The 18,305-nt window shown below is 52.3% G+C and overlaps 1 protein-coding gene across 11 annotated transcripts in view; it reads right to left on the bottom strand.

Annotated features, from left to right (window-relative positions):
* Positions 1 to 18,305, bottom strand: part of GDPD5 (glycerophosphodiester phosphodiesterase domain containing 5) — a 107,600-nt gene that overhangs the window by 22,922 nt on the left and 66,373 nt on the right. For 9 of the 11 annotated variants that reach the window (XM_049889803.1, XM_049889802.1, XM_049889809.1 and 6 more), the window contains 3 exons: positions 5,476 to 5,579; positions 1,126 to 1,219; positions 356 to 415 (listed from right to left, as the gene is read on the bottom strand). In XM_049889803.1, coding sequence (XP_049745760.1) covers positions 356 to 415; positions 1,126 to 1,219; positions 5,476 to 5,579 — 258 coding nt within the window. Of the gene's footprint in view, positions 1 to 355; positions 416 to 1,125; positions 1,220 to 5,475; positions 5,580 to 15,177; positions 16,139 to 18,305 lie in introns of those variants that run through there. The other 2 variants (XM_049889801.1, XM_049889800.1) reach the window with 2 other exon arrangements.

Below are 18,305 nucleotides of genomic sequence, written 5' to 3'. Positions count from 1 at the left end.
GCTCCCTGAAGCCAACCAGAGGGCCTGGCTAGTAGCTTGGCTACAGAGCTAGAACCCTGGATCCTCTACTTATTAACTGGGAGACCTTGGGCAAGCTACTTAACCTCTTTGTACCTCAGTCTTTCCAACTGCAAAATGGGATGATAACTGGACTTATAGGCTTGCTACGAATGTTAAATGAGTCAATAAAGGTCACTGTGAGAACAGTGCCTGGCATATAGTGAGTGCTCAGGGTTAGCAATTATAAGAATTATAATTATTATCCAGAGGAAGGATGGTGTGTTCAGGCTCTTCCACGGCCCCGCAGCCTCCCTACCTCCCCTGCCCTCGCAGGCCTGGAGGAGGCAGCCCTTACCTTGTGTAGCCAGTGCAGGTTCATCTGCTGCCCGACAGTGATGTGACATAGTGCCAGGATCTGAGAAGGGGTCCCCAGGGAGACAGTCAGCTCCATGTGGGACAAGAAAGCTCCCACCCCTGGTCAGGATTCCCCAGAAACCCATGCCCCCCACTGCTGATCTGGGCCTCACTCAGAGCACAGTGTCAGCAAATCCTCCCTATAGGCGACGGGAATGCCCAGCCCTGCCCTGCCCTGCCCAGCCCAGCCCAAGCCTGGTCTCCTCCCAGAATCTTTCAGGGCCCCAGGTCAGCATTCTCTGAGATTTTTCCTCAAGGGGTCACTGGGTCCTCCTGCACTTGAACCGCCCAACTTAATTCATCAAATGTTTTGAGAGTTTCAGGTCCTAGGATTCTGAAACAGACTAGAGCCCTACTCTCAAGAAGTCTCCAGTCCAGCATGGGGATGGCCCAGGTATGAATGGGCAGAGTATTAGGAGCAGAGCTTCCCAAAAGAGGGACATCTGCAGTGGGCCCTAATAGCTAGGATGGCATTCACCAGGTGAGGGGGAGAACATTCCAAGAAGGAGCAGCCAAGGGAGGCAGGAAAAAGCAAGATGACCTCCCACATTGGGACACCTAGGCCTCAGAGCTACAGCAGTACAAGAGGCCTTAGGAAAAGCCAACCTCCCCCTTTAGACAAGGGTAAGGTGCTCCCTCAGCTTGGCATAGGCCAAGCCTCCTTCCCTCTGGGAGCAGGGCCACCTGCCCCTGTCAACAGCCCCCACGTACCAGGAGGCCTGCAATATACGTGAAGGCAGCAGCTGTGGTCACAAGGATGGGCACGGACCAATCGCTCCAGTAGCCCATGCGGTTGTAGAGGTACCTGCAAGGAGGAGGGGCGGGCAGGGGTCAGGCCTGGTCCAGGAACCAGGATAGTCCCACTGGTCAGGAGGGCTGTGAGTTCTGACACTGCCAGCCAGGCCACAGGCCTGGCCCAGTGACCAGGTGCTGCCCATGAAGTCCCAATGCTTCTCACTGCCCCAAGCATCAGTCACGTCTGCTCAGGATGGAAAACCTAGGGATACTAAGAGGCATAGAGAAAACGACAGTTCTTCAAAGTTCTGTTGCCCAGAAGTAACCATTACCAAGACTTTGCTGAATTCTCTTATTCTCTTCCAGTGGGGTATTTTCCCCTTTGTTTATATATTTGTATACAGAAGACCCAGGGCCACACTGTGTCTAGCGCAATGAGTGAGTGAGATGCCCACATTGGATTCATATCTCCACTTTGCCTCTAACTGGCCTGTAGGGCCTTGCAGAGGCAACAGGCTTCATGGACTCTAAGATGCCATGACTGTGAGAGTCATTTCTCTTTCAGGGTTAAATGCAAAAATACGAGGTCTTAGAATTGATGTTTTTAGGCACCATTGAGTAGGTTCCTACTTACAGTGACCCTACAATCATTGCTATGTTTGAGCCCATTGTTGCAGCCACTGTGTCAGTCCATCTCGTTGAGGGTCTTCCTCTCTTTCACTGATGCTCTACCTTACCAAGCATGATGGCCTTCTCCAGAGACTGGTCCCTCCTGATAACACATTCAAAGCACATGAGACGAAGTCTTGCCATGCTCACTTTTAAGGGGCATTCTGGCTGTACTTCTTCCAAGACAGATTTGTTTGTTTTTCTGGCAGTCCATGGCATATCCAGTATTCTTTGCCAACACCATAATTGAGAGGCATCAGGTTTTCTTCAGTCTTCCTTATTCGTTGTCCAGCTTTTGCATGCAAACGATGTGATTGAAAATACCATGGCTTGGGTCTGGAGTACCTTAGCCCTCAAAGTGACATCTAGAATTGATAACGTAATGTAATACCTGACTTCTTTGAGCCTTAGTTTCCTCATCTGTAAGGTGGTAGTAAGAACAGAATCCCCTTCAGAGTGAGGTGAGGCACACAGCAAGTGTTCAATAAATAACTGTTCCCCTTCTTAATGAGGAAACCCTGGTGGCATGGTGGTTAAGAGCTATGGCTGCTAACCAAAAGGTCAGCAGTTTGAATCCACCAGGTGCTCCTTGGAAACCCTATAGGGCAGTTCTACTCTATCCTTTAGGGTCGCTATGAGTCAGAATCGACTCGATAGCAACGAGCTTGGTTTGGTTTTTTATTCTTAATGACATAAGACCTACTGGTGTCAATAAAAATCCTAAGGAAATGTGATTTTTAACAGTCATGTGGTACTCCATTAATCAATGAATCATAATTTATGTAACCAGCTCTCTACTAAGGGCGCTTAATGGTTTTCAATTATTCACTATTAAAAATTAATACAAAGATGAACATTTTTGTACATGTATCTTTCTGCAATTTGACTTATTTCCTCAGGATAGATTCTTAGGAATAGAATTATAGGGTTAAAAGGAATCAACTTTTTAAGGCTCCAGATATTGCTTAGCTGCTTTCTAGAAAGACTGAACCATCACATTCTTCCTGTACAACTGGGAAACTGAGACTCAGAGAAGGCAGTGACTTGCTCAAGTTCGTCAGAGAAACGGAGTCAGCACCAGGCAGTTTCAGGCCTGCTGCCATCTTGGGCCTTGGCAGGGGATGAGAGGGGAGACCAGGAAGACCCCATGGGGCATCTGCCTTCCCTGTGCCCTTCCCTGGTCCTCACTCTCAGATTCCAGGCGAAAATCTGCTGCCTGGAAGATCCCTGAGTACATGCAACTTATGGTGCAATTGGGGAAACTGAGGCTCTAAGAGCGGTGGGATTCACACCTGGTAACTACTTCTGAAGGGATGTGCTGGTCCCACTTGTCTCTTAAGTGCGACCACTTTTGGAAGGAAGCTCTTCTGGACAGTGACGGCCGAGATAGCCTTGCCCTGGTCCTCCTCATCCAGCCCTGACCACCCTGGTCTTGCTCATGTCCTCTCACAAAATGAATGTCCCTATTCCCAGAAACTGTCATGACCATGAGGGCCAGGCCAGGATCCTGAACCCCAGCATCGACTCCAACAAACTAAAGTGACATGCTGAAGCTGCAGGTCCCCAGGCCAACCCCAAGTCCCAGGACAGGCCTTCCCTCTGCAGCCTCCCAGTTCTACGTAAGCCTCCAGTGGCAGGGAGCTCACCTTCTGGGGCCAAGTGGGTGGCTCTGTGAACAGCATGGAACAGTCAGGCAGGCTCAAGTCCTAGATCTGCTTCCATTTTGCTGTGTGACTTTGTAAAGGCTACTTACCCTCTCTGACCCTTGGTTTCCTCAGACTGCCTTTAATACATGTTTTTGGCACTAACAGCAAAGTGGTTAAGAGCTACAGCTGCAAATCAAAAGGTCAGCAGTTTGAATCCACCAGCTGCTCCTTTGAAACACTATGGGGCAGTTCTCCTCTGTCCTATAGGGTCATTATGAGTGGGAATCGACTTGATGGCAACAGTTTTTTTTTGTTTTTGTTTTTGGCTGTGTGGCTATGGGTGAGTCCTGCCTCTCTCTGAGCCTCAGTTTCCCCACCTGTACGTGAGGGGGGTAGACTTGATGATCTTTCAGGCAGCAGACTTCCAGTTCAGCATATGCAGTCGAGGGCCAGCAGGGGGCATTCCCGTTTACCCATAATGACAGTGCTTATCCTTTGGACACCGTGGGAATGAATAATTGATTTATGGCATTAAGAAAGGCCAGAGGGCACCTCTGGAACTTGGTTGGGGCCCCGGGTCATCTCGGTGGGCTGCAGGGAGCAGGGGCTGGAGAGCAGCAAGTCCTGTACTGTGCTCATTAAAGCCCGGTGCTGTGCAGAGGGAGAGGAGCTCAGACTCTATGAACAGCGTCTCCGGATCCTCACAGAATCCTAGAACCATGGCCCATCAGCATCGCAGTGTTCCGGAGCCCTAGAAACCCCAAGTTCTAACACCTTCCAGTTGGAGATTCTGCCTCCCAGGAAGCAGCCTCCCATGTCCATTTCAGCCTCAGATGAGGCCAGAGTTACCCCATTTTACAGAAGAGGAAACTGAGGCTCAGAGACAGCCAGAGAAAGGCTCATGGTCACACTGAGCTGAACTGATCAATGAAACATCACTGGATGGGGAGTGAAGAGGCCTGGCATCTGAACCTCAATTCTGCCCCTAACTGACAATGTGACCTGGAGCCTCAGTTTTCCCACCTGTCACTGGAGAGGTTCCCACTAGAACCCAGGGTCCTTCCCCTCCCACCCATGACCTTTCACTGCCTGACAAAAGGCAGGAAATGGAGGTTGGGAGGGGAAACAGGTACCCCTCCTACTCCCAGAAAACTGCCTGAGACAAGCCTGCCCTTTGGACCTGAGGTTGGTGCCCACAAAAGACCCTGCACGGTCCCAGAACCATAGCATCTTCCAGCCCTGCCCAGGGCCCAGCTAAGGGAGTTAGCAGACCTGGGATCCAGGGCTACCTCCTCTGCTGAGACCTTGGTCTCCCTGGGCCTTGGCTTTCTTGTCTATAAAGGGGGGATCCAGAGGCCCTGGCTCTAGGCTGAGTCCTGGCCTCAGGACAAGTTCCCGTTGTCCATCCCTAGTGGTACCAGGAAGGAGCTCCCTATATCTTCCTAGCTTGCCTCAGCTCTTATCTGAGGGTCTTTCATTCTAGCTGCTAAGTCTTTTTTCTTTCAGTGCCCCAGGCTTCCGTAATGCAGGCTGAGTGGCAGAGGGAACACCAAGGGTCTCCAAGAAGACCAGCAGCTGTAGTCCCTTGTGTTTCAAACCTGGCTGCCCTTCAAAGCCAGCTCCCATGCCTCCTCCTCCAGGAAGCCTCCCCTAAGCCCCCAGAGGGACTCCCCTTAGGGCACAGATTTCTCTTTTTCCTGGTTCTAGATATTTCATTGTTCACCTGCGTTGCTAGGCTGGAGACTCCTGGGGACAAGACCCAAGCCTGTCATCTCTCTTGTCAGCCTATGGTACTCACCCACTTCCTACCTACAATGTCACGCCAGCCTCACCCAAGCCCTGGGAGGTAGAGAGGACAGAGGCTCAGATGGGGTGGCCTTGCCCAAGGCCACAGAGAGAGCTGGTGGCAGGCCTCCAATAGCCAACCTGGGAAAGAGGTACAAACCTGAGCCCCCAGGTCCCAGCCTAGGGTCCCAGGGCCCCACCCACCTCCCACACCACACCTACTCACCAGTTGAATTCATCGTAGTCATTGTGGACTTCCCACCAGAAGTAGAGCCAGGTGAGTGTGAGGCCGAAGGCGAAGGTGAGGAGCAGGAACCAGAGGCGTTCCCACTGGAAGAGCAGAGTGAGGAGAGGGGTCACAAAGGGTTGAGGCAGACCCCCAAGCCACCTCCCACCCAGAACATTCCCTCTCCTCCCCTTTTGTAACCAAACCCCACAAGCAGGGATTACTGCCCTTTTTTTTTTTTTTTTTTTAAGCATAGGCCAGGAACTGAGGGCCAGAGACGGAAAGTGACCTGTCTAACATCACATAGCCCAAAGTCACACAGTGGTGGGGAGCTAGGGGCAGGAGTCAGGGGTCTGCCAGAGCTGTGGTCTTTTTGCTGCATCCTGAGGCCTATCCAGGAGGCACCCGTCTCCCATTCTGGCAATGACGCCCCAAAACAAAGGCCATGTCTGCCCTGAAGCCTTCGCGCTGGCACAGTGACCTGCAGTTTGGGAAGTCACACCCCTCACCTTGTTTTTGTTTTTGGAGAACATGTACACAGCAAAACATAAACCAATTTAATTCCTGCACACACTATTCATGCTATCTTTTCCAGATTATTCCATCACATTTATACAAACTCACTGCTCCCTAAGCTTCTCATCTAACCTTTCAAGTTTCTGTTGTCAATTTGATCCCATATAGTTCTTCAAAGAGCACAATGCTCAAGACAAACATTCTTTACTACCTAAGCTAAATTATTGTTCAGATAACTTTAGGGAATAGTTTCAGTTTAAAGATTATCTCAGGGCAAGTTTCAGGGGCATCCAACCTCAATGGCTCCAGAAGGTCTGGATTCTATGGGCATTTGAAATTCTGTTCCACATTTTCTACCCTTTTAATCAGGATTCTTCTATAGAATCCTTGATCAAAATGTTCAGTAATGGTAGGCAGGCACCATACAGTTCTTCTGGTCTCATGACAAAGGAGGCAGTCAGCCATGCATTCCGTTTCTTCCTCCTGTTCCTGACCTTTTTCATCTGTTGCTCCAGGCGAATTGAGATCAATTATTATATTTCCGAACCCTTACCTCATTTAATCCTTACAAGTGCCTACAAAGCAGGTATTCTTCCTCCTCATCCCACCCATGCTACAGATAAACACACTCAGGCCCAGAGAGGTGAAGTGTTTGCCTGAGTCACACAGCAAGTTAGCTGAAGATTAAGGACCAGAGCCCCATCCTCAGGACTTGAAGTACATTGTTCTGTCACCTCCACCAGGTACCGGCCCCTTAGGGCTGGGCCAGGTCCCCCTCTGTCTCAGCCAGGGTGGGGGAGGGGTGGGGGAGGGATGCTGACCCCACCAGGGCTGCTTCCCGAGGAGCCGGCTCAGAGGTCTGCAGGCGCTTCCGGCTGGGCCCTTTGGTTTATCCCTGCTTTCATCCATCCCCCTTATCTCAGAAGCACAACAAGCTTGGGACATCCTGTACGCTGGGAAACTGCTGAGATCATCAGAACAAAGAGGTACCACGTGGAGAGAGAACCAAGACCCACCAGCCCTTGAAGGGCTCCAGGTTTGGAGTCAGGATGCCTCCTTGCCTTTGGAGACCAGGCATCTCTCACCTGGGCATGCCTCTGGGCTTGTGAGGACCAGCCTTACTCAGGAGTAGAGAAACCCTGGTTAGGAGCAGGACAGGCTGTGTGCAACTGATCCCTGGGAGCCACCAGCCGGGGAATGGCTGGGCCGTCTGGAGTAGCAGAAAAGGGCTGAAGCTCAGGGCTGCTCATCACGGTTGGGCTGTATGCTGTAATTAATGGTGAGGACGCCCCTGCCTCGGGAGGGGCTGGCCCACACTGCCATATCTGAGCCAGCACCTCTTCCCAGTCACTCTCACCCTGGCCAGGCCTGGGCCCAGGGCACATGTAGCCTGGTCCTTCTGAGAGTCCCCTTGCTGCCTTGGATTCTTATATGCTCACAATAGCTCCATTTTCTGCCGACTGAAGCTGATGGGTCCCAGGCCAGCTTGACAATCTGGGTCTCCCAAAGGATGGGCCATGTCCCAAGATGGATCCACCTCTGGCTATGTGATGTCCTGCTCAAGAATCCCTGCTAGCCGAGCCCCTTAGCCCAACATTCAGGGCCCACTGGATCTGGCTCAGGCCAACCTCTGCACTCCCAGCCCTGTCTCTGCCCCCATGCATGCATTTTATGCTCTAAGCACTGAGTTACCCACTGTTTCCCAAACAAGTTCTTGCAAACCTCGGTGTATTTGCCAAGTTAGAAGACAACCCCTTTCTGGTCCACTGGGAAAGCCCTACTCCTCCAAGGCCTTCCCTGCCTCCCAGCAGAGTGAATCCATCTCCCCGGAGTGTCCACAACCCCTGCATTCATCTCTGCTATGGCACAGACCTCACAGTTCTATAACTGTCTCTTCATATGTAGGTTTCCTCTGCTATACCATGAGTGCCCTGAAGGTCTGGGTGGTCTTCATATTCCCAGGGTGAGGCAAGAACTTAAAGATTTGATAATGAAATGGTAGGTGAGGAAGCCCTGTCTCCCATCCCAGCATGAGTATGCCCACCCAGGAGAGAGCTCGCTGGGGCTTAACACCCAAGCCTCGCAGAGGAGGGTTTAGCCTCCTACAGCCCCTGAAAGGCAGTGCTGAGTGGCCACTGTCCACAGAGATTGCTCCACCTCAGCAGGTACAAGGTCTCTGACCACCAGACAGGGTACTGAGGGGCCTGGACGAGGGGTGGGCCTTGAACTATGACAGATCCTTCCCTAGGCAAGTAGCCTGGAGGTCGAAAGGTGGTGAGGCCAGGCGAGGGGCTAGCTGCAGGGACAGCAGTAAGGTAGAGAACCTGCCACAGGCTCTGGGAGGATGTCCAGTGGCAGGGTGCCATGCAGGAGCCAGGTGGAATGCTGACAGGTGGCCTGGGTGACAGCAGGTGTCAGGAGAGTCTGTGGCACACAGGGGTCCTGTGCACTAAGTGTCATCATCCTTACTTGGCTACATCCTTCTAGTGGGGAAGGGCAAGACAGGTGTGAATGAGGGGCTCGGTGCCCCCTCCCTGCCCCTGGGAACCAGCCAGGTGACACGATCAGAGTAGACAGATGGGTGAGGCACCCAGGGCCTAAGCAACAAGGAACCAAAACCAAAAACCAGACCTGCTGCCAACTCATAGCGACCCTATAGGACAAAGTAGAACTGCCCCATAGGGTTTCCAGGGAGTGGCTGGTGGCTTCAAACTGCCAACCTTTTGGTTAGCAGCTGAATGCTTAACCACTGTACCACCAGGTCTCCAACAAAAAACTAGGAGCCTCATTATCAGAGCTGGGGCTCAGGCTGGGGGCAACCTAGGCATCCAAGTCCTGGAGCTGGAAGCAGACGGCACACCGCCCTGGGGACCCTGCAGAAGTGGCTGCGGTGGGAGGGGAGGCAGCAGGGTCACTGCAAGAACAATCAGAGGAAAGGCTGAATGGCAGGGGCTGGAGGGAAGGGGAAGGCGAGGAGCTGGTGGAGGAAGTGGCCTGTGGGAACAACTCCACTGATAAAGAGGCTCCAAATGGTGCTAACAGTCCAAGTCAGGGCTCATTACGGGAGAGGCCTGAGTCTGCCTGCTCTGCTTGACCCATTAACAAGCCAGTCTGGCTCTGCTCCAGGAGCTAGAGCAGTAAGCACTGCTTCAGCCCAGGATGTGTGGTGACGGCCACACTGGGAGGGGTCATGGGGTCATCGGCCCTCCAGGCACAGTGGGGGACCAGAGAGAAGGAAGCTCCATGAAACCGACATCTCTCATAGTCTGCACATGCCCAGGGTGTTTATTTATGGGTATTTGTCCCCACCTGAGAGCAAGTGAAAGCTCAAAGGCCATTGACATTAGGAAGTGCCACCACTTTGTGGTGGCTACACGTGTGCTTCTCTACCACGACAAGTGTCTGGCACATTCGCACAAAGGCTCAATGTAAGTGAGTGGAGGTGGGTCAGAGGGGTCGAGTAACTTACCCAAGGTCACCAGGTAGTGGAGGGGTGGAGACTGGATTTAAACCCAAGGATCCTGACAGGACACAGTCCTCGCAGGCCTCCTGGGGAGCCACCCTGAACAGCTCCCCTTAACGCGCCCTTGTACTCTGGGATCTCAGGCCCAGCTCGGCACCCTTGGACTCCTCTCTCCTCTCTCTCTCTGGGGTCCACCCCCAGGTCAAACCTCTCCATCCTCCTATCCTTCCAGCCCTCCAAGACATTGTTTCCCTGACCCCTTCTGCACGGCCTCTTGGTACCAACCAATCTGACCCTCAATCACATTCTGAATTGTAGAGCTGAAAAGAACATGGACTCTGGAGGCAGACAGACCTGGCTCTGCCACTTCAGCAAGTTATTTAACCCCTCTGAGCCTCCGTTTTCTCATCTGTAAAATGGGAATAATAATCCCTAGTGGCTTCATGGGGAAAGAGCTGGTGATCTGCTCACATAAAGATTACGGCCTAGAAAACCCTATGGGGCATATCTACTCTGTCACATGGGGTCCCTATGAGTTGGAATTGGCTTGACAGCATCTAACAACAATAACAACCTCAGAGGGATGCTATTAATGAGGTGATAAATGTCAAGTGGCACACAGTAGGTGTACAATAAGGGACAGGTCACTGGGCTGAGGACTCCTCCAGGTCAGGGATGGTCTGAGATACGTGTGTCCCCTGGGCCCAGCACCATGCCTGGTGCAAGGTGGTGCTCAGATACAGTGTGGTGAATGGAAGAAGGTGTGAATACTAGACGATATGGGACAGGGGTGTGTGAGGGCCACCTGTCAACCGGTCATCGTCCAAGCCCCCAACTCATTCTCAGGCTCAGGTCAGGGCCCAGGGAACCCAGAGAAGAAGCTCACATGAGGCCTGAGCCTCCTTCCTGTCAGAGCCCTCTGAGGCAGGACAGAGGACGAGCAGGGTCGGGGCTAAAGGAGCGGCCATCTCCTGGGGTCAGGCAGTCCCAGGCCACAGAGGGGACAAGGAGGGAAGAGAGCAGCTGGGGAAGGAGGTAGCCCCTGTCTGTGGGTGGGGTGGGATGCGCCATCCCTGCTGCCTGGCGGTAAAGGATAAGATCCAAGGTGCCTGTGGTGGAGAATCCCAGAGGCTCCAGTAATTCAGCCCCACAAGCTTTGCCTCATTCATTTTCCACTTTCACATCCCTCCCAGGAAGAGGAGACCCCTCCCCCCCCCCGCACGCTGCATGGAGGCAATGGTACCAATCTCCCCAGAGGGCCTCTTGCTGACTGTCACAGCTTCTCCTCACCCCTTTCTGTCTCTATCCTGTCCCTTCCACCCCAGAGCCCTCTGCATCCAGAGGAAAGAGAGCACAGGCTGTAGCTGCAAACCCCAGCACTCCATAGGTAGCGTGGGCACGGTCCACTGCTGTGGACAGGACTGCTGCTGCTGTGTGCCACACACCACAGACCACTGCCCACACCAACGGCAGCCCCTCCCACTCCAGAGGGGTCTGGGCAAAACACAGAACCCGGAGTCTGAACCCTGCGTTTGGGACAGTGCCCAGCAGGAGCCGCTTCCCTGCTCCTTGGCAGCACCACAGACCTTCAGAATCATAGCTTATAGGAGCCAACTAGTCTCCTGCTCTGACTGTCACCCCAGGGCAGAGACTGCCGCTCCTTGTGACAGGAGCTTGCCCTGCTGCTGCTCCCATAGCTCTGGGGTACAGACTCCTACTGTTGCACCCTGCCTGGGCCTCCTTTGGACTGAAAGTTCTTCCTTCTAAGACAGTCAGCTGAATGGGGCGGGGGGGGGGGGCGCTGGGCTTTGGAGTCTACGCACACTGGGTTTGAACCCCCGTCTGGCCACTTACTGAATGAGTGACCTTGGGGAAGAAGACATTAACCCTCTCTGAGGCCCAGCTCCCTGCTCTGCAACATGGGGGCAAGAGTCCTGGCACGCTGTGCAGATCACTGAGACCTCACACGTCAAAGGCCAGTCAAAGGCAGGGCAGTAGGAGTGATCTCCCTCACCTCTGTGCCAACTGAGGGGCTCTCCACTACCACACAGAGCAAAGCCAGTTAAAAGGGTAAAGTGGGGGTCCAGGGTAGGAGAATGTAATAAAGAGCTGGATTTTGACTCCTGGCCTTCCTGACCACTAGCTGCGTTGCCCTGGGCCCCTCACTCAATACCTCAGGCCTTTGCTTCCTCCCCTGTTCACAGGGGTGACATCATCACCGCCTCACAGCAAGGCTGCAAGGCCCCAATGTGATTACAGATGTAAGCTGTAAGTTGCCAAATCCATGATCGTTCCTATAATTATCATTTCGAGTCTGACAGCCCTTTAATTATGTGAAGACAGTGATCAAGTCTTCCCCATCCCCCCCACCTCCACCAAATTTCTCTGGCTGCTGAGGACAGCCAGCCCGACCGACCAACCTACCCCCACCCAGGGTGGGCACAGAGGCCAACATGAGGTCAGGATCTGCAGGCTGTGGCCCCAGGAGTCAGCACGGATGGAGAAAGGCCCTGGTAAAGTCACCTGACCCCACCTTATAGCCCTGCATCATTGGAGAATATAGCCCGACATGAGCATTTGGGGGGTGGGGCTTTTAAGAGCCCCACCTCATTTCATCCTCTCTATGGCTCAGCAAAGCAGGCATTAAATTCCTATTTTACAGCTGAGGAAACTGAGGCTCAGAGAGGTGAAGTGATTTGCCCAAGATCACACAGGGCAAACATAACGTTGGAGCAGAATTCACACCCAGGTCTGGGTGCCTCCCATGTACTCAAAGCAACAAAGAGCAGGACATGTAATTATTCTTGTTTGACCAAGTAGGAAATAGGCTCAGAGGAGCAAGGCCTTATCCAAGGTCACACCCAGAGTCACAGGCAGTGCCAGGGTAGGAACCCTGGAATTTCAGAGTTAGAAGACCTCAGAGGCCACAGTACTCATCCTCCAAAGGTGAATCAAGAAATGGGGAAACGGAGACTTAAAGAAGGGGAATGGCCTTGAAACATGAACACACGGTTAAACCAGCTGACATCAAGTTGTTCCCACTCATTGGGACCCCATGTGTGTCAGAGTAGACCTGTGTTCCATAGGGTTTTCAATGGTTGATTTTTTTGGAAGTAGATTGCCAGGCCTTTCTTCCACGTGCCTCTGGGTGGACTCCAACTTCCAACATTTCAGTTAGCAGCCAAGTGAATTAACCATTTGCAACACCCAGGGACTCTGGACACATGGTTAGTACATGGTAAATTAGTGCAGAAATGATGGAGAATTCAGCAGATGGTGTTGGGACACCTGGCCATTCATCTGCTAAAGAATACAATTAGACCCCAAACTCACACCCCCATACCAAAGTAAATCTAGCATCTCCCCCTTCACGTCTTCTTCACTACTCCCTGCTAGTCATTCCACATACATGTGCTGAGCACTTTCCCAATCAGCCTTGCTGGGCCTCGAACTTGGAAATAAATCAGGCCTGGACTCTGAGTAACCAGCAGAGATGAATGACCAGCGAACAGGCAACCCCAGTCCTGGGAATGAGTGCGATGAGTGAGGCAAGTACAGGCTGCTTAGAAGCACAGAAGGCATATCTTTAAGGCTGCCAGTTTATAGGCGGAGGGATGGTCTGGAGGGCTTCCTGGAGGAGAATACGCTTACGGCAAAGCTGGAAGGAATTGACTTGCTGGGATGACAAGGTTGAGAGCCTCAATCCAGGCAGGGGGAACGAGCAGCAGAGTGTAATGCACAGAGCAAGGTGGGTTTTGTTGGGGGGAATTAGCTTCTTTTCTTATGGGATTATAAAAACTATGTAAGAATATTAACCTACTTTTAGTCTTTTTTTTTAATCACTTGAGTTTTAGTTTTTAAAGCTTTTTGTACTCAAATGTTTAATTTTTGTGAAGACAAATCTCTCTTTTCTTTACAGTTTTTGCCTTTGATATTGTGCTTAAGAAAGGTGGCTCAAATTTATATATTTAACTCATATTTTATACTGGTAATTTTTCAGCATTTTAAAAATTGTAACCCATCCACCCAACGATAGCTCCATATAAATGCACCCGTGTATGGAGAAAGGCTTGAAATGCTTGTCTCTATGGGTTTTGTATATCATTAAGGCTAGGATTTCTTTTACTTTATCTCTTTTCAAATTCTTTGAATTTTCTCAACAAATGTGTGCTATTTTTCTGAACAGGAAAAAACAGTTTCAAAATAGAAATACCTTTTAATCCATCTGGAGCTTATTTTGGTTTGAGGTAAGAGGTAGGGATCTAATTTTACTTTCACCAAATGGGTACTCAGCTGTCCCTACATCCTTTGTGATGTCTGCAGTCATTTCCACCTTAGTTTACAGTACACTACATTGGCCTATGTATGCGGCTTTGTTTCTAGGTTTTCTTGCCTGTCCTCCTGTCCCAAGGCAGTCCCTTCACCCAAGTACTCCCTCTGGCTGATACTTGGCCGAGCCTGCCCCTTCCCCCCCTACCCCCACACCCCCCACCCCTGCCGTGGTCCCAGCTCTGCTTTGAGGTCACAGAGCCCAGCTACACCTTAAGCCCCATATAGCCCTGCAGAGACGGGGAGAAAGAGATGGAGGGGCACCTACCCACCGAGTCTGCTCATCTCTGGGCCAAATCTCGGGCATCCAGCTCCTCCTGCCATCAGCCTGTTCTAACCTAGCTGAGTTCCATATGTGGCAACAGATGCACAGAAAAGCCAGGACTGTCAGCTGGGAAGGGTGCAGGGAGCACCAGGGGGGAGAGATGTGCAGCCCCTCCAGGATCACTCTGGCCCTGACCCCAGGAGATTTGGGGGAGGGGTGGCATGAGGAGGTCTAAGAAGCATTATAGCATTAGGACAGAGCAGGCGAGGGGATTAGAGTCCCCACCCCCAACCCAGCCCTGACAGCCTAAGAGGCTGGATTTATTTTTTCTGGGCTACAGAGAGCTGGGCAATTAGGTCTCTGCCTGCCCTTGCTTCTGCTGGGGTGCACTCAGAGCGGCTCGTTAGGCAGGAAAATGAAATCAGGCCCAGCCTGGCACTCTCTGTCCCCACCCCTCACCCCTTGAGTTGCATCATCCAAGGGGAGACACAGAGTGGAGGAGTTTGGGGCCCTGAGGAAGTGCCATCCCAGAACCCCTTAGAGGGTCTGCCAAAGTCTCAGGGAGGGTGGCTGCAGTCCCTGGGGTGATGCCCTCCATCCTCTGCCCCATCCTCAATCCTTAAGCAGATGCTTAAGGCACTCATGGAGGGTCAAAAACAGGGGCTTAGCTGCTGCCACCTGTGAGGAGTGCGGCCATGCCAGGCCCCCTAAGGGCCATTTCAAAAGGAGGTAGGGTGCAGGGATCCCAAAGGCCAAAGACAGCATGTCTTGATTGCTATGAATCCTTAGCTTCTTGCATTGCAGAAACCAGGTGCCCTGCCAGCCCCTCTTCTGTCCATCCTGGACATAATAATACCATCTTCCGTTTTCTCACCCTCACAGCAACCCTGCAAAAAGGTAGTACCACCCTCATCTTAGAGACAGGAAAATGGAAGCTCAGGGCTTGACTCTGGCCCCTGCTGGGTCCCTTTCCCCAAAGTACCAGTGAAGAGAAAGGTGTCACTCTAAAGTTTGTAGGGAAGGCACAGAGTGTGAGAGATGGTTCCTTCTTATACAGGACACAAGGCACGCTCGTATCCCTCACCTAACTGGTCCCTTAGGCAGGACGTGGATTTAGGTCTACACTTACTCCACAAGCCAGTTGGGCCCAGAGGCTCAGGGACTTGGCCAAGGTCTCACGTTGAGTCAGTGGTGGAGGCAGGGCTGGAGTCCAGGTTGAAGCTTCCTTAGCCAGGAACGTCAGCTGCATCTGGCTGAATATTAGCATACCCTGGAGTCCATCCCAAAGGCGGCTTCATCCAGAAAGCCCGCCCCGATTCCGAGGTAGGATCCACTCTTCCCTTGCTTTGGGCTTATAGCAAGGAAGCCATGGAGCTATGATTTGCTTTGTCTCAGCCTTACCTAAAGAGCAGAGACCCCGGTATTCTGTTCCCAGAGCTGGGGAGGGGGTAGAAAGCACTGTGGACCCAGTGCCCCACCCCTCTCCCCATGGTCCCCTTCCAGGGCTGTGATACCCAAGCAGGAATGGCAAAGAGGGTATCAGTAGGGAATCCCAGGTCCGGGAGTCAGAGACTCTTTAAGAGGTCATCTGGCCCAGTCCTCGGCCTGTAGGCACAGAAGGGTTTATGGAGACCAGGACCCAGGACTGTAGGCTTCCAGCCTTGACTCTCACCAAGAAATACAGAAGTCAGCACAGGTCAAATAGAGTGATGCATGGAGGACTTGCAGTGAATCTGCTTTGGGGCTGAGGGCTGTGAGCGACATGTGACGAGGGAGACTGTGTTGGTAAGGCTTCTACTATGGACTAGGCATTCACATGGACCATAAACCAAAAAACTAAATCTATTGCCGTCAAATTGATTCTGACTCATAGCGACCCTATAGGACACAGTAGAACAGCCCCGTAGGGTTTCCAAGGAGCACCTGGTGGATTCGCGCTACCAACTTTTTGGTTAGCAGCCAAACTCTTAATCAGTACGCCACCAGGGTTTTCTCAAGTGGACCACCTGATCTAATTCTTTACCACTCCTCCAAGGGGGTGACTCCTCTCCCCATGCCTCAGGAGAGGGAGCTGAGACTCCAAGAGGCAGAGGGACCTCTTTTCTTGATTCAACAGATGTTGACTGGCAAGTCCATGCTGCCAGGCTCTGTGCTGGACTCCAGGAAGTCTGCTGTGACACACGCGGACCCAGCTCTGCCCTCAGGACAGATAGGCAGGTCACCAGGCCATGCCACTCCAGGAGGTCAGTGCTGCAAGGGGGTGGGGGTAGTGAAAGGGGCTCTGGGAGGACAGGGATGCCCCTAACCCAGGTACACAGGCCACAGGTACACAGCAGGTGGTAGAGCTGGGACAGAGGCCAGCTCTGTCTGCCTCTATTGCTCTCTGCTGCTGTGCCAGAGAAGACCAAGGAGAAGAGAGGAGAGAATGAGTTCTGAAGGGGGTGGGGGGACAGGAGGTCTGGATTCTGGCTCTCACTCTGTTGCTGACTCCTGTGGTTCCTGGAGCCACTCACTGGGCAGCTGTGGCCTCAGTTTCTCCAGATGTACCATGCCTGAGTGATGTACCCACAAGACGAACTAACATTCTGGAGAGTGCTTTGCTAACTGTACAAACAGAAGGAAGAATCCTTGTTAGGAAGTATCCTTCCCCTCCTCCAGGACAGTACCCCTCCGCTTGGGGCTGCCCGACACCCCTGACACAAACTCACATGGTTGGGTGATAGGACAGTAAGGTGGGGAGCCAGCTGGAAACTCACCCCCCTCCTCCTGCCCACTGGCAGAGCTTTACCCAGCTCCAAGGGTGGCCTAGGGGGCCTGCAGCTGAGTCAGCACCCTCTCCACTGTCAACCACCACCAGGGCATAAAAGCTAGAGCTAAGAATGCTGCGCACACCTGTCCACACATGTACACCTACCCTCCCCAGACCACCTGACACCCACCGGCCTTGGAAACCAGGGTCATGGATGAAGACAGGAGAGAGAGCAGGGGAGCACAGCAAGCTCATCAGGGGCCTGCCTCCCCACCCAAAGTCAGCAAGATGGCAGGTGTACTCCCTAACTGGCTTCTTCCCTCATTCTTCAACTCATCTGCTCAACCATCCTTCTAGGCATTCACTGGGCAAACCAGGCCCCTGGCATGGGGCAGGCCCAATCTCTGCCCTCAAAGCACTCAGGGCCCTGTGGGAGACACAGAGAATCACAATCCACATAGCTGGCACAGGCCCAAGGTGCTAAGGGATCTGAGGGGGAAAAGGAGGTAAGGATGGAGAAGGAAGGGGGGAGGGATACTTCTTAGAGGAAGAGACATTTGCAAAGAGCCTTGAGAGGCAGAGACAGAGAAGAAGGGCATTCCAGGCAGAGGTGATGGCCTGAGCAAAGGCAGGGTGCTGTGAAGGGGTGAGGCATATACTAGGAAGGGGAGAAGCTCAGTGGGGCAGTGTAGAGGTTGTGGAAGGAAGGGGTGGAAAAGGAGCTGATGGATTTCCTTGCAGCAAGTGTCTTCCTGCACGGAAGGAGGGAGTTTCCCATTATAGAAGGTAGGCAGTTGGGGCTGGGCAGATTGATTTTGTCTATACACCTATGCCTCAGTTATCGACTACCTCACTATCTGACATTTTGCACTTACAACAATATCTGGCTATTTTGCACATTGATGATGTACCTCTGGTAATAATCCTTTTATGACCAGTGGGACATACAGTGCCCACCTACGTTTTCTGCCTCTTGGGTCCAAAGGGACATATGTGTCCCACATAATATTTTGTGATTTGATGTGGTTATCCTCCATTTTTGCATAATGACCTAGTCTTTGGAACCTAACCATGTTAATAACTGAGGAGTGGGTGTATTCCACCCACCCGACTGTGCCCTCCCTGGACTCCACTTAGACTACCTTCTTTCTCACCCTCCTTCTCGCCCACAGCCAATCTGTTGACTATACTCTCTCTGTGTCACTAGAAGCCCTCCCCTATTCTACTTCCCTGTGACTGTCCCTGGCCCCAGTCGAGGCTTTTCTCATGTGGCTCCCTACTCTCCCACCTCTATTCAACTGCCCTTAAGCCATTCTTCACACTGTAACCAGTGCGGCCCTCCCACAGCCCAAGTCAGACTCAGGTCCCCGTTGCCCAGGATGAAGTCCAAGCTCCTCAGCTCAGCCTTGAGGTTCCAGGGCCCACTTGGCAGAACCTCCCCGCTCCTTACACCCTAGCCACACTGCAGCTGAATTACTTTCAGTTCCTAAACAAAAGACACATTATTA

Source organism: Elephas maximus, chromosome 7 (assembly GCF_024166365.1).
Source record: "Elephas maximus indicus isolate mEleMax1 chromosome 7, mEleMax1 primary haplotype, whole genome shotgun sequence".
NCBI classification, from domain to species: domain Eukaryota; kingdom Metazoa; phylum Chordata; class Mammalia; order Proboscidea; family Elephantidae; genus Elephas; species Elephas maximus.
The sequence above is the reverse complement of the archived record's forward strand: the minus strand, read 5'-3'. Positions and strand labels throughout refer to the sequence as shown.